Source organism: Gymnogyps californianus, chromosome 10 (assembly GCF_018139145.2).
Source record: "Gymnogyps californianus isolate 813 chromosome 10, ASM1813914v2, whole genome shotgun sequence".
NCBI lineage: Eukaryota > Metazoa > Chordata > Aves > Accipitriformes > Cathartidae > Gymnogyps > Gymnogyps californianus.
This window is the reverse complement of record NC_059480.1, coordinates 23,585,357-23,601,583: the sequence shown is the minus strand read 5'-3', so window position 1 is coordinate 23,601,583 and position 16,227 is coordinate 23,585,357. Positions and strand designations below refer to the sequence as shown.

The following is a 16,227-nucleotide window of genomic DNA, read 5'->3' as shown; positions in this document are numbered from 1 at the left end:
CCACGGGGTACATTTCCAAGCATTCCCCTTTCTGTTTTTCCCAGGCAGCTCTGCATGCCCAAAAAGTCCTGCCCGTGCCCGTTCACAGCATCACCCCGCTGTCCTCCTCCGCGTCCCTTTCCACAGCTCCCGTGGCCATAACACACCCAACCTACTATAATAAGTGAAATGAATTCGAGGTATAGAAAACCCAACGTCTGCAGCAAAGCTGTTGTGGGAAAAGGCTGGCCACGGTCTGCCCCATGCTCAGGGGGAGCTCTGCCCCCAGCTTGACGTGTCCTAAAATCCTTCGCTTAAATAACCCTCTCTGGGAAATATTACTGTTATTTGCTTATTTATTGATGCATACGCTGTCAGTCTCGGCAGGCCGTGGCGGGGATTTGGTGCCCCTCTTGTGTTACTCTGCACACAATCCCACTCAAAACACTTCTCCCATTCCCTTTTTAAAGGAAAATTGAGATCCATCAGAGCTGAATGTGCTACTGTCCCCACTAAAGCTTGAGCTCTGCAGAGTTAACTGAGGGGTATTAAGAGGAAAAGGCATTTTTTCCTCCATAAAAGAAAAAAGAATTGGAGACAATTTAATGATTTGACCTGAAAGAAGGTCACATCTTCATCTCCTTGTGCACTCATTACAGAGATCGTCTGTAAAATTACATTAAGAAATGTTGGAAAGACTATGAAGAAATAGGACCTTTTCTTCACAAGAATGCAGCAAGATTTTGTTGGAAAACAGAGTTTTTTAAGATAAAACTAACGACAGCCCATTGGCAATGCTAAAAGCCAAAGGTGGATAATGCTTGGGGAAGCTCTTACAGACCAAGAAATTGTTGTTCTAAGGCAGATACGTGCTATTTGGATTTTCAAAAGGAAAGATTTGCCCGGGAAGGGCAAGCTCCAGGAAACAGCCCTTGCATTTTTTGGATGCTAGCTGGTAACACACATACTGCTCCATAGCACACGCCTCCCTGCGCTGCAGCCCCAGGAAACACCGAAATCTAACACAGAAGGTAAAGGGATGGGGACAGTAAGTTACGTCTGTCTGCAGCAGGAAGGGACATGGCAACAGGGTGGCTTGTGAAAACTCCCGTGAAAACACTGGCATTTAAGCACGTGCAGTAATAAGGAAGAGGCAACGCATTTAATTCCAAGGTTAATTGCACCAAACAGAGCTCCTTACTGCTGCAGGTCACATCTGATTTAATCCAGCTCCAAAGCAGTCCAGATAGTGTTTCACTCAATGGATTTTCTTTTTGTAAATTAAGGGAGGGAAGCTCAGAAAACTGGGCTGAAATCTGGCCGGGGCAGTGTCATCGGCCGCGTCCCCTCCCGAAGGCAGGGAGCCCCTTGGCGCTCCCACAGCAGGGAAAGCTGGGCACAAACCGGGGGATTATTGCCATTTCTGCCAGCTCGGGGCTGTAGGAAATCCCAGATTTCCTCTGGAGCAACGTGTCCCTTCTAGGAACTCCAAAGCAGAAGAAAAAAACCCACCATCCTCCACACAGGAGGGTGAGGGGGGAATAGCCTAGAGACCCTTTCAACCTGAAAATCCGTGGCTTTCGTAAAAAAGCAAGAATCTCCCTCACAGACTTTTTGGGAGAAAAAGACAAATGAGGATTTTTGTATGTGTGCCCGAGGAGCACGTTGCATCGTCACCTTCGCCCACCCCAGCAGTACCTTTTGGACCATCGGTAGCACATCCTTCCTTGGCCGCAGCAGTTCAGGCCAGGTATGCGGTGGCCCCCAGAGCGCTTCATGATGAACCCTTCTCTGCAAGGACAGAAACACGGTCAGGATGGGTGGCATGGCTCACCTGGAGGTGCAGGGGGGCTCTCGGGGGGAGGATGCTTGCTGAACCCCCCAGCCCCTGTGCCCAAGGATGGCTCCTGCCGCCTCCAGCCGTGCCTGAGCAGCCTCTGCGCCATGCCCTCAAAGCTGGAAGAAGGGCAAAAGTAATCCCCCAGAAGGAAATCATGCAGATTTAAGAAATGCAGGGCCCTGTTTTATAACACAAGCAGAAGAACAAGCGTGTCTACAGGCTGCAGGGAGGGAAGAGGAGAAACCCTGCAAGCCAGCCCATAAGCTGCAGCCTGCACCTCGTGAAGCAGCCCGCTCTCAAAACTGTTTCCTGAAGTTGTACCATTTCTGTCTGAACATTAATAATTTTTTCTATCCAGATGGCAAAATATTCTCTGGTCAGTTATTGGTAAGAAAGGAAAGATATTAATTGGAACAATATTTATTTATAAAGCCACGCCCTTGGTGAATCATAACTCACAAAGACACAGCTCACAACTCACATGCCCTTCGGTCCCAGGTCATGGATGAATGACAGCTGGCTTACTCCAATGAACTCCATCTGGGGAAAGAGAAAAAGATTCCCCCATCTTTCATACTCTGAAATCCACAAAATACTTTGCTCCATCAAAGCGACTTGTCATAAAGACAGAACCTACAGAAGATCCTGAGCAGAAGTTACCCACCATCGCTTAAGCATCTTCAAGAAGACCAAGAAAAGTGGTTTGGTTGGCTTTTTTGTTTGTTTGCTTGTTTGTTTATTTTAAATGTGCTTTGGAGAACATATTTCAGGCATCCAGGACAATCAAGATCAAATGTACCATAGGGACCCACTGGTATCCTCCCTCCTGGATCACTGGCTGAAACGAGGACTCAAGTTTGACACTGTTTGGGGGGTCTATGTGAACTTGGCTGGCTGCCTGAATCCTCTCCTTCCTCCAGTGACCCTCACAGAAAGGCTGGAAAGGGAATGAGCACACGTTCCCAGGGCTGGGAGCACCCCATTCCCTTTGAGTCCCCTACCCCATGGACACAAACCACATGGGGGTTCAGCCCCTCAACCCACGAGCATCCTCCAAGACCATCGCAGCAGGTCACTCCCGCTCAGCGCTGCACACATGCCACTGCCCCATCTGGCCCCATGAGCCAAAAACCCACAGGAAAGCCAGAGCGGGGCAGGAGGAGAGCAAGTTCAAGCACACTTTCCATGACTTCTGCTGGTCTGCACAGAGCTCCACAGTAGGCACAGCCTGGGGACCCATACCATCAGGTTTACCAGCAAATCTTAAATCCAAGCAACCTGTCTCCTCGCGGCTCCTCCTGCTTCAGCAGAGATTGCAGAGGAACGTAATGACAAGCAAAGCCGGTGAGAAAGCACAGCATGACTACATTCACCTCTAAAAATAGGACACCAGGCAATTTCGACCGAGCAGGCTTTTCTTGGCACAGCAGGACATTCCTGACAGTCTGCTGGTTATTAGCCGTGGGCCCCATTAGCAGGGAGAAATGTCTGCCCCAGGCGTCCTGTGCAGAACAGGGCTTGGGCAGGAGCAGCCCTGCGAAGGAGCTGCCTTGCACGGCAGAGGTTTGTCTGCACCCAGGCACTTTTAATTTATTATTGCATAAAATTGTCCGAGTGCAGAAAGGTGCTCAGGGCAGGGTGAGGGCAGGAGCTGCTCTCCCCTTTGGTCAGGCAGCAAGCCGGAGGGAACCCTCTAACCACATGTCTGGCAACCAAGCCTGCTGGGACAGAAGCCCAGGACTCAACCCATGATCCCGACCGCAGCTGGGACATGAGACATCCTCAGGACCAGCTTCAGGCCATGCCCACCCATGCCCCGCAGCAGCTCAGGTGCTAGCACCCAAGGAAGGGCTCTCCTCCAAGGTGGCCACTGTCACCTGCTCTTTGGCAAACCAACCTCAGGGTCCTCATCGGCAAAATCCGGTTTTGCACAGGAATTACATGGGTGGACCCGTAAGTCTCGGAGACATTTTCAAACGCTAAGTATAACAAAGATTACCAGTAAATTTGGGGCAAAAGTCTATCTTGCAGTTACGGTGAGGCCAGCTCAGGCTCCCTTCCCAACTCCATCATTTTTGCCGCTCAGAAGCGGCAGTAGGACAGAAGATCCTTCCTCCTCCTCACGCTCTGCTGCTCCTTTCCAAACTTCACACACCAATAAGGTCACGGAGAAGAACAAAGGATCTGTTCTTCCCCTCCAAGTAGCTCAAGGACGAAGTAACCTCTACTCAGTAGAGGCAAATTTAATGCCCTCATTTTTGGGTGATTTCAGCCTGTTTTCAGAAAGGGGCTAGAACAAGTTATTCCATGCTTTTACTAACAATCTTGCTATCATCGTTCTCACTACATGTTCTGGAAAAGCACCAGGTGTGACCTACGAACGTTTCAGCTGTTTCTGCAGTGACACTCGGAGCAGGATGGGGAGCATCTGAAAACCCAGCGCATCCTACAAGCTCTTATCAGAGGCCCAAGCGAAGTCTCAGGCCAGGTCTTCGCCCTGGATCCCATTTTCATTTCTTCAGAAAATGGCTGGCATTCCCCATCAGACGAATTAGAAACCCAGACATCTCTCTCACAGTGGGCACGCAAAAAAACCCCGCACACGAATGTCAAAACCCTTTGAAAACGTTGGCTGCAACCGTAAAGCTGGCAGCAGTTTGAGGAGCACTGCATGCAGAGAAATAATTGTCCTCAAAGAAGCAAAAAGAAAAACCAGGAGGAAAAATTACTTGCAGAAACAGAACTACTACTACACAAAAATGAAAGAAATATTGTCTGGCAGTGCAGCAACCTGCTCTTCAGCCAAGGAGCCTTTGAAACGGCAACAATGGTGACAGGAGCCCATCCAATACGTTGACCAAGCAGCACCAATTAGGAGTGTTGGTTTGTAAAAAAAAAAAAAAAAAAAAAATTCCACCAGTTAGAAGGAAAATTCCTCAGTGCAGTGGAAAATACCTCACTGAATGATTTATTATTATTATTATTATTATTGCTGCATTAGCTATTTTTACTGTTACTGTGCCTTTCATCCGAGGTGCTCGTCATTCACAGAAAAACTGAGAGGGGAACGCAGAGCAGCGAGGCGCTTTCATCTCCTTCACATCTGAATTCCTGCGCTGCCCAGCTGCCTTCCCGGGCAGCCAGCATCCCGCTCTGGTTTCAGAGCGATCCGCAGCAGAATATTTTAAATATGAGATATGGGCCTAGAGAATGCAGTTTCAATGACATTGTTGTAGCAATAAAAAGAAAAAAAAAAAAAGAACCAGACGGGAGTGATCAGCTGCAGAAAGACAAGCTGTGAAAGGTGGAAAACCAGCTGCAAGGTGCACGAGCTACGGTTTTAAACTGTCCCGTTCTGCCAGCAATGTCGAGCACGCATGATTTATGTAAGCAAAAATTCCACAGAGCATCCGCATTTCAGAAAGAATTCAGCAGCTCCACACTGTGTTTTCATTTCGACTCTTGTTTTTAATTTAGTGGGTTAAAAAACCCATAAAGTGTTGATTAGCAGCTGTGGCTAGCAATAAAATGAAATTACACCACTCTTCAGAATAACATTGTTCAGCAAAAGATGCCAGCTATTTCTTACACAAAAAAATTGGCTTATACGAAACCCAAATTTAAAAAAATATTAAAGGTGCTAAAGTTCAAGTGCAACGACTAAAAATACTGAAGGGTTGGGCGGGGACCTTTGCAACGGTCTGCAGATCCAAGTGCCGTATCAGAGGCAAAACAGCAGCCACTTTCACATATCTGAGTTGTTCTTACATTGTACTGCTTTCACTTAAGATGAGTTTTTTACACTCACTTACTAAAGCTCGTGCAAAATGTTACAGGCAGATGGACTCTGGTTCAACCAAATCTTATTTTTCATTTTGCTTAGGCATCTTTCAACTATTGCAGCTCATACAAAAAATGATGCAAAGGTCCAATTAATAAAATTTTTATATGGAATACAATCAAGCCCATGGGCCCCGTTTCCTAATGTTTTTGGGCTATATTCCCCCAATTTCCATTTCCCAGAAAAAAGTGTGAACAATTAACACACTGAGATTCCCACGACATTCATTTTAACGGTAATTGTCTTGGAGCGCTTCAGCCCAGAAGTACTATGTAAAGGTTTTGGAAAGGACTAGAAAACATGAGATTTAATCATAAGCCACATAGCCAAAAGGAAAAGAAAATAAAATAATGAAAGGCTATGAAGTCTGGGGTCTGATCACAAAACACAATGCATCTACCAACCTATTTGTGAACTCCACACAAAATACTCTGCCACAATGAATGCTGAGAAATTGAGGGAAATGTGAGAAGGCTGTAAATTTTATCAGTCAAACCAAGAGCTACCAGTCAAATCAAGGGACACTTAGCACATCTCTAAATGATGATGCTTCAGTAGGTTCTATTTCCACAGCCTGCAAGAGTGTCACCTAGAAAGGCCGGAGGATGTACAACCTCTGCAAAGTCATGTGGTCACCACGGACCTGATCCTCAACCCACCGGGGACTTCAGGTCTGCAAAACCGCTACAAGCTCAACTTGTAGGCTCGACTCTCCCAGTGCATGGCACGTCCTCGAGACAGTGTATAAAGTGGTGATCCCCTCACTAACAAATAATAAATTAACCACAAATGCAAAATAAAAGAAGTAAAAAAGTGAATTAATTAAATTGTGCAGGTCAGATGTAAAAAAATCTCCGAGGAGATGTGATTGACCCAAGCAGGCTCTTCACAAGGACCAAGGGTTATGCATCAGGCAACTAGCAGCTTGCCATTGCACCTCCACGTCTGACTTTACAAAGAATTTAGGATTTTAAAAAACACCTTGGTGCATGGATTTGATGAGAGGAACACACAGGAGTCAAAATGTGCTCCAAGATTAAGACAGTTACAGCATTTGTCGGCATCCAGGCAAAAGACTTCTCAATCACAGAAGACTAAAGCCCTCATTTTGTTCTAAGGAGGACAAATACAGTTCCAAGGAAAATGCCAGAAATCTTCACTTTAGTCTCTAGTCTGAGAATGGTGGGGGTTGTTTTGGTGGTTTTTTTTAAAGGAAACATTTTTCTCCTTGTGCTTTCTTCCAGCATCGCCTGCAGGACCCGCTGCACTTAGTGGCGCCGCCACCATTGGCAGCAAAGTCTTCACTGAACGCTTCGCTGCGGCCAAATCCAGCGAAAGCCAACAATAAACTGAGAATTTATGTGCCAAGTGACATCTGGCTCCGGGGGCCGGGGACAGAAGGGCGATTCAGCGCAGGAGGAGGGGAGCATCCCACAGCTGCCCGGGCAAGGCAGGACGGCTCGTCTCCTTGCCCGGCCCCCACCACGGCACCCCGCCTCGAACCACAGCCTGGTCAAAAGATCACCCACGTTCTTACATGAGCAGAAATTCTCCAAAAGATTTGAAAAAAGCAACGCCTGCCTAAGAGCGACAAGACGGATCCGCGCTGTAAAATAAGTCTCCCCCGCTTTGCATATGCTACTGATCAAAATTGCCAAGTTATCCCAATCTTGCCTTTAGAACAAAAGATGACTATTTTCCACATGCAGACTAACACAGCTCTTGACTGCACTGGACTTAAGCTCCACAGCCTGTCCCCAAAAGAAGCACTCTGTAAGGAACACAGTTCCCTCAGCCCGAGTCTGAAGATTTCTTGCAACCCAAAGCACGCTGGCCAACCCAAAGCACGCTGGCCAACCCTGGATGAGCATTTTGCCCCATATAACAAGCGGTACTCAGCACACTGAGCTCTGCAATAAGAGCACACACAGCTTTTGGGCATGACATCCAGCTACAAGCTGCCCAACATCTCTACACAACTGAAATCCTGCAAAAAAGCAGAATACCTACCAAACAACAACAACAAAAGTCGAAGAGAAGAACTGGCTGCTACAGATACCCTAAGTTCAGTCTAAATTTCTGGCTTGTTTGGAAACCAAGTGTTCCCAGTTATCACCCTTGCTCAGAGATGCCACTAAGGTCTACAGCTACTCAATGCATGCATCAGGTTTTGCTGATAATACAAAAGACAGAGTAATTTGGACTCTAATTGTTTAAGTATTTAAAACTTCAACTTATCATCTTAAACGCTCCCCAGAATTAAACAGAAACACACTATATCATATATGTACAATCAGCTTTCTGGACTGGACTACCTTGAGGAGGTTATCACTGTGTTATAACAGCGACCTCCAAGACTGAGCCATTCACTCTCTTCCTTTAGTTTTAATCATATTACAGCTGTGTTGGAGAAATCAGCTAAGCCAAAATGCTTGCAAAAAGGCTGTAAAATGTTTCTTATATAAGCTGCATGTCTTCTTCCAATGAATTCAACAATTGTAAAGCGAATATTCTTTAGGCATTTAAGCAAACTAATTTCTACTTACTGTTCCATGGTAGTTCCTGTACATTGGCATTTTTAGGATCTTTGTCAAGTAGTCTTCCAGCTGTTTCTACAATTAAAACATTGAAACTTTAGATAAGATGCAGGAATTTTCAAGAAAAAAATCCCACAATCCAACTCTCTGGCATTAGGAAGCAATCAAGAAATCAGACACACTTTTCAGCTTGAATGGATAAATAAATACATTATTATGTGCTCACAGAAGTTTATAGCTCAGCAGCGTAAACAGTTCGATCACAGGTTGCTGACTGCTCACAGATCTGTGTTTGTACCTTTCACCAGCTGACCTGTTCCTTGGCACTGTCACTTTAGAGGCCAACTCTCTTGACTGAGCCCAAGTTTCGGAACAATTTTAAATACAAAATCAGTCCCTGCTGTTTCTGACCCACAAGAATTAGCTTCGTGAGAAAACACAGCCTTAGAGGCAACCAAGAGAGCCTATTTAACCAAAACACCGGGTTCACGGGGTGAGGAGCACGGTGACCATGCTGCCCTGTCCCAAAGCCACGGAGAGGGCAGTGGCTGGGCCACCGGTCACTGGAGAGCCTGTCCTCCCCAGCCAGGAGGGGAGAAGAGAAGAAACCATTACAGGAGAGAGAATCTCTTCCCATCCTGATGGTAACTGGGCAAAGAAGAGGTTAAGCTGTTTGGGCATGGGAATCCAGGCAGAGTCCTACAGGACACAAAACAAACCGAAAAGAAACAAATGCCATCGGGACCTTCGTCCTTCTCAGCATTAGCATCACAGCACTGAGCGACCAAGCTGGGCAGCGGGGGTATACACCCCCATGGTGAAAGCTGTGGGATTCCCACAAGGAAACCAAGGGGAAAAAAAAACCTAAAAGGATCTAGAAAACATTTTTCTTCCTCTTTTAAACCAACATCTCTCTCCTGAAACTTCCCACACAGCAGCGAAGCCATGCACAGCAGGGAGGGTTATCTGCGCTGCACAGCCGTGAGACACAACCTTTTGGGACTTGAGGCTTCAGCTGCAGAAAGCCCACGGAGGGAGTGAAGAGCAGAAAGAGCACGATAAGCACAGGGTGAACACACATGGGTTTTTACAGAGTTTTTTGGTTTTGGGGTTGTTTTTTTTTTTTTTTTTTTTGGAAAAAAGCAAAGCTGCAATGAAGAGGTAGGACGACATCCACCCTCTTCATAGAAGGGCCCATCTGTTAACATCTGATGAAGTTACACAGAACACGTGTGCCTCGGCTAAAATTACCCACTTCAGCATCAAGAGCCTGACTGTCATCTCCTCTTTCAGAGGGGGACAGGACTGAAATCTCTCAGATTTTGATGGCCGCGGGGCTGCCTCCATCACGCAACTTGACTCTGCGAACTGTCTCTTCTATCTTTAAATCGGAGCAGGTGGGAGGAGGGGAACCGCCACTCTCAACACCGTGGTTTTCCTCAGCTGCAGAGGAAAACTTCGCCTGTATGAACCCTGGGAGCAGCATCCTCCTCTTTGCACGGAGGAGAATTTGGCATTAAGGCTGGACTTGTGAAAGCCGAAGTTTGTCAAGCAAAAGACTTTAATGGTAATAAAACAAGGGCTTTGACAGCATGTGGCTTTGCAAGCTACCTGCCTGGCATCTCTGCACCTCAGAAGCCCCCCCAGAGCATCCCTCCGGCCCCCGCACACCGAGCCGGGCGCTTACCCTCCTGCTGGAGAAGTGCTCTTCCCGCACCGTGCTCTCCGCGGTGTGCGGCAGACTCGGCATCTGCCTCGGTTCTCCCCTTTTGATGGATTGTCTTCTCACCGTGTGACTGGAAGGCAAAACAAACCCCAACACCAAGTCTAAGTGCTGCGAGTGTGTGCGTGCCTTGATACGTAACCCTTCTTCTGCAATGCTTTTATTTTTCCTATCCGAGCTCTTAAAAACTGAAATGGGTGGGCAGGAAAGCAAAAAAAAGCAAGTGTGGATTCATTCAAGCCAGTGTGCTCCAACTGGCTCACAAACAAAAATACAACACAGAAATATCAGAGCTTGATTTTTGCGGGTCCCGTTTTGCCCTAATAAGGAAAGGGAGCCTAAACCCTATTTCAGGACATTATGTTCCCCCAGCCCTTAACCCCTCATAATTTCACCTTTCCTAATATCACGTCCCCACATTTCTCCACATCAGGAGGCTCTTGCTGACTTACGCCACTTCTCTTCCCACTTCTCTTCTCTTTCCCCTTACGTTTCCAGCCACCCTGAGCAGCAAGGCCAGCCAGGGCAGGGCTGACCACCCATGCCAGGGACCCCCGTACCTCCCACATCCAGCCCATGCTGGCAGAAAGCCACAGTGCCCCAACAATTTCCATTAGCATTAGCACAACCCTTCCCCAAGTTCAAGGCAAATTCAGCTCAGAAGCTGATGACCTGGGACCCAACGTGCTTGCACCACTTAGATTGATTATAGCTGCTAAATACATAGAGATTAAATATTTTTATTATAGCTGCTAAATATTTGTAGAGACTAAATTCTTCTGCCCTCTCCTCCTTACAGCAAAATAAACGGGATCGGTGAGGCCAAACCGATAATGCTATTAAAAGAGAAAAGAAGATCACGTCTTCCCAAAGCCCACTGTGTCCGCAGGGCTGCACACTCACCTCCTGGTAGGGATAGGGATGCGCACGAAGGCTTTGTACCTCAGCAGCTCCCTGTGAAGCTCCTGGAAGTGCCTGAACTTCCTTTTCACCTGCCAGGTGAACTCTCCATGGGTCAGCTCGATGGTGTAAACGTTGGGGCTTGGTACCTGCAGAGGAGAACACCACCACAAGGGATGCAGCTTTGAAATAAGTCATTTTCCTGCAACTGCTCATCTGAAGAGCCCTCACTCAATTTTACTTAAGGATCATTCTGTCTCACAATTTCTTGTTCTGCTTTATAAGGTTTTATAAACAGACAGGTAACCTCTCTTAAGCATTTTCTGAGACACAGGCATTCCTGCTTCCTCAGCCCATGAACAAGCATGCGCAAAATCAACCCACAAGCAGCATTTTAATACAGTTCTATGGAAATTAAATGAAGTTTCTGGAAGTTCTGACCTTCTTTGTGGAAGTAAAGCGTTCAACTTCCAACACACGCACTCGAACAGGACATCCCGTGAGGTACGTCTGTGTGCCCGGCTCTTTGAACCCATGGGTGTGATAGATGGCAGAGAAGGGAATGCACACTGGAAGGACCACAAACCCCGTCAGTTCAACAGCCTTGTAACGATCAGCGAGGGCATGAAAGCCAGCAGACAGCTGCAATACTTCAACATGGGAGCACTTACACAGCAGCATTAATTCCACTAAAACATATCAGGTTTTATTTAAGAGAGCTTAAAGACAAGCTTTCATGGAAGAGACTTGACTTGAAGAACTCAAGCGCTAAGAGTAATGCCTTCTGGTCCTAAAACAGGGTCAATGGGTGGGCTTGGTAAAACCACTGAGGTTGTACCTTATCTGTCAACAGATTATCAGTTCTTAAATCCAGGCAGGACTTAGGGTGAGAACATAGGGGCATCAACTCACCGGTGCCTTTTGGGTCATTTAGCACCTCTGAGTCGACCTCCTCCCCCTCGAAGTTGAGCTCCCTGGTGTCCAGGCTCTCGATGATGTTGCTCATGTCTGCAGCGATCTTCTTCAGCGTCGATGTAGCTGCATCGCTTTCGTCTCTCAGTGACATCTCAGGGACCCACGTACCGGAGCCACGGGGCGCTGGGGAAGAGGAAGGAGCAGGGCTGTCACCATCCCCTCTGCAACACCTTAGCACAGCGGGGCCGACGGAAACCCCTGGCAGCATGTGGCTCCGTCTTCCCTCCAGCCTCTTACCCACATTCATCCCAACCATCCGCATCCTACACACCCGATGCGAAACGCCCAGCCCTGCAGCTCCAGGAAACCACTGCCCAGAGCAGTGGGAGCAGTGAAAAAGCACAGGTAGCTTCAGGCTACAAGAGAAAATTTCCCCCGATGCCAGTGACCACAGGACTTATACACTCCAGTTGTACTTTAAAATGGAAAATCCATAGTATTTCACTTTCCAGCTACAAAAATTTGCAGGGGGTTGGTTGTGGCTTAGGAGTACCCTCACATATTGATTTCAAAGGGAGAGCAAGGAAGCTTCTGCATCAACTCACCTGATCGTCTCGGCTAGCTCTGTAATAATGACGACACATCAGAAAAAGCACAAACCGTATTAATGCCTGGCCAAATCCTAGACTTAATTCACACGATGCTGTGTTTCCCAGGTATCGTGGTTTAACCCCAGCCAGCAACTCAGCACCACACAGCCGCTTCCCCCTCCCCCCTCCCAGCGGGGTGGGGAGGAGGAGGAGGGAAAAAAAAAAGTAAAACTCTTGGGTTGAGATAAGAACAGTTTAATAACTAAAGTAAAATAAAATACACTACTACTACTACTATTATAATAATAATTGTAATGAAAAAGAATACAACAAAAAAAAAGGAAGTAACACCCAAGAAAAGACAAGTGATGCACAACGCAATTGCTCACCACCCGCTGACCGATGCCCGAGCAGCCATCCGCCCCTCCCGGCCAACTTCCCCATTTATATACTGGGCATGACGTTCCATGGTATGGAACCATTGTAAACCAGGACACCAGGTCAGGCTGCACGGAAGAAAAGCTCACTCAGAAAATCAGCAGGTGGTTTTGTTAAGTGTTCTTCGTTTGACTGAACTAGTAATATAAACTCCTGGCGTTATTAGGACTTCCTCTGTTTCTATGCACCTTACATGACTGCCCGTGGTATCTGCATGCCTCGTGCTCTCCCACAGCTCCATCCTCTCAGCAGGTTCAAAAGTCAGAGCCACGAGGGCGCCTGTCCGGGGAGCAGAGCGGGGTCGGGGGCACCCTGATGCCCACAGAAAGCCTGGGAGCAACACGGGTGGACGCTGCAGCTCGTTCTTGTGCTCACCCCTCCAACAGCCCCCCAGGGAGCTCACCCCCCTTATACAGCCCAGGTGGCTGCAGGGGACCAGGCCATCGTCCCTTCACGATGGGGAGAGCAGGCAGCGGGAAGGCTGTTGCCTGCTCAGGGCGGTCAGGCAGCAGCACTTCGAGATGTTTGGGCACTGACGACTACAGCACTTCCCACCTTCATCCCCACCCACCCATGCCAGGAGCCTGAGTCAGGACAAAAACAGGGAAGGAAGAAGAAAAAAAAAATTAGAAAAGAAAAAAAAAATCAAGATGTGAGGCATGTCCACTAACCCTGGCGCAAGCTTTCAGCGCTTGTATTTGCAAAGCTGCTCCTTCCTCCTCCTCCAGGCTCTGCAGCTCGCCACGGGGCTGCGGACCCGGCTGCTGGTCCCTGCACGCAGCCAAGCTACAGCTCCTGGGCATCTCCGTGAGAAAAAGTCCCTTCAATCTTTGTTCTGCTCTGCAATAAATGTCACAGCTCGACAGCTATGCTGAAAAAAAAATGGATGGGACAAACGGGCAACATTTTACAGAAGCCAATACAAGGATGTCCATTTATACTCGTGGAAGCTCTTACACTGTGTGAAAGAATGATTTAAAAAAAAAAAAGAAAAAACAAAAAAAAAAGCGCAACATTTCTGATGTTAAATTCTGCAAAGAACAGTGTACAATTATTCTGGAGTGAGCTCCATAGAAAGAGCTGGATATGCCGTAATTTGGAAATAATTTAACATTTTAATAATTCATGTGTTTAGCTGCTTTTGAAAGAACATTCTTTATTATCATTTCCTCTTGAAACAAGTACATAATTTTATTACTACATAAAGCTGATATCATGTAAGCCCAAAAACATGTTAAAATCAGCTGCCTTCAGAGAAGAAAAAAAAAATCCATTTGCACACAGACTTGAATCAAAAAAACTGGGTCAATCTCTTCTCTTATACCAAAGTAAATGCAGAATCAACAGCTTCATCTTGGCAGTGAGGGCTCCGAGGGTCTGGGTGGCTCTGCCACCTTCCACTGGTCGCTGGGAATGCCACCACAGCACAGAAGGCTTTAGGACCAGACTGGGGGCTCACTGGGCCGGCATGTCCCTTCAAGAGATCCACCTGAATAATTCACACACGAACCCACACATGTATACTCACGGGTCCCTCATTCCCCTTCTGTCCAGGGAGGGTAAAAAAGGAATTTGCATTAATCCTCGCAGATGGAGATACACTGAAACGTGGGACGGTCAAGCCACTGACGTTACCCACGGCTCTACCCAGTTTGCACAGCCTCCCTGCAGCGGGAATTCGGCATTAGCACTGCCCCACACCTCCCTCACCGCCGCTCGATGGAAAGCCAGAAGCTTTACACTTTACCTATTGCTAACAATACACTGCAGGGGACTTCAATTACTCAGAGAGCATAATGTACATTTTTATTTTCTTCTAGCAGTGAAGTCATTCCACCAGATACACACTGGCTTCGGATGTTTGATTTTCTCCCTAGAAAGCAGGCGTACATAAATAGCATTCCCAGAGGGAGGTCACGCTATCAGGCTTTCCCAAATAACCCCAGGGGGTGGTAACAGGGAGCCCAGAGCCCAGAGCTGCCCCATGCAAGGTGGCAGTGCTTCCCCGCTCTGCACCGACACGTACAATAAAATCCTATTTTATTTCCCACTCGGCACACCACGCAAAGAGTTTTTCTGGCCATCTCTAGCTGGAAATAAAGCAGCATCTTGCTTTGTATTTCTTCTGTCTGTATTCACATTTAGAAACAAAACACAGTTTCTTTTTTTTTAGTCTGAAGAGATGCTCTTGCTTCATGGAAACTTAATGCACTTTCCAAAAGAAGAGGTTTGCACGGTGAAAGAGAACACAAGCCCAAATACACTTTGTACGTGCCGTGCCAGTAATTACACTTGAAGGAAACCAGCAGACAAATACGACATCAACAGGGCTGGAGGAAGAGCACGCGGACAGAAGCCAACACCGAAAGGATGTGCATCCTCCCTCCTCGCCGTGCCAGGTACAGCCGGGCTCCTCTTGTCAGATTAATTGACGCAGTCAGTTAATGGATAAACAATTAACCAGTGTACGCAATGATTATTTGCTAAGGACCACAGCAGGGCTGCATAACTCAGGATTATTAATTATTTTTTTTTTAAAGCTAAAGCTGTTTTTACAGCTGGCACAGACAAGTCCTGCGATAAAGCAGAGTCCAAACTCAGTTGGACCTGAGTCAGTCCCAGCAGGAAGATTCCCCCCGTCGAGATTAGAGCCCGATTATGGGCTCGAGAGGGAAAACGTGACTTGCCTACGGCCCTGCCAGAAGCCCCACGAACCCAGGCAGCGGCTGAGCTCCCCCGTCCCAGTCGGCTGCTGCAGAGTCAGAGGGCACAGGACAAACCCAGCCCCAGGCAGGGAGGGCAGCACGGGGGTCAGCTGGAAAGACGGGACGTACCACGTCCCTCTGAAAGCTTCTGCAAATGGCTTTATATGGCTCTCCTCGGTAAGAGCTAATTAACCTCCTGGCCGAAGTTTCCATGCAGATCCTGTTTGCATTCCCATAGGCAAGCTGAGGAATGCACCCAGGTTAATCTGCCATGGGCTGGGTGCAAGGCTGGGTGCAAACACGTGCCAAATGCAGTTATCCATGATTCAGCAGCAAAATAGAAGGGCTGCGTCAAGAAGGCCCTGTCTATCCAGTGTCACTCACTGCTTGTACTAATGAAGGACTAGAGAACGGGCTTATAAAACTTGCTGATATTGTCAGCTTTGGGGGCTGCAATTCCATGAAGGACAGAGACAGAACTCAAACGATACTGGCAAATTGCAGGAGGGTGGAAATAACAGGATGAAATTTATTACCAACAAGTGCAACATTTCAGTATTTGGCTGTTGCGATCCACGATAGCAATTAGGCAGCAGTTTGTTAAAGGGGGAAGGAAAAAAAAAAAAAGAAAGGAAAAACAAGAAAAAGAGAGCGGAGGTTCAGTGGGTCAAGAACCAGCAATCCGAACAAAGGCACAAACCGTGCCAAGATGCACAAACAGGGCTACTGCCTGCAAGCCAAAAAGGAAGACAGGGTGCA

General features: G+C 47.4%; 1 protein-coding gene across 2 annotated transcripts in view; it reads right to left on the bottom strand.

Moving 5' to 3' along the window:
• Positions 1 to 16,227, bottom strand: part of PLD1 (phospholipase D1) — a 68,718-nt gene that overhangs the window by 38,312 nt on the left and 14,179 nt on the right. Inside the window, exons 2-8 of one of the 2 annotated variants that reach the window (XM_050902144.1) lie at positions 11,733 to 11,918; positions 11,262 to 11,389; positions 10,824 to 10,969; positions 9,885 to 9,993; positions 8,207 to 8,272; positions 2,301 to 2,359; positions 1,678 to 1,770 (exon numbers count right to left, since the gene is read on the bottom strand). In XM_050902144.1, coding sequence (XP_050758101.1) covers positions 1,678 to 1,770; positions 2,301 to 2,359; positions 8,207 to 8,272; positions 9,885 to 9,993; positions 10,824 to 10,969; positions 11,262 to 11,389; positions 11,733 to 11,886 — 755 coding nt within the window. In that variant the 5' untranslated portion in view covers positions 11,887 to 11,918. Of the gene's footprint in view, positions 1 to 1,677; positions 1,771 to 2,300; positions 2,360 to 8,206; positions 8,273 to 9,884; positions 9,994 to 10,823; positions 10,970 to 11,261; positions 11,390 to 11,732; positions 11,927 to 16,227 lie in introns of those variants that run through there. The other variant, XM_050902143.1, reaches the window with a different exon arrangement.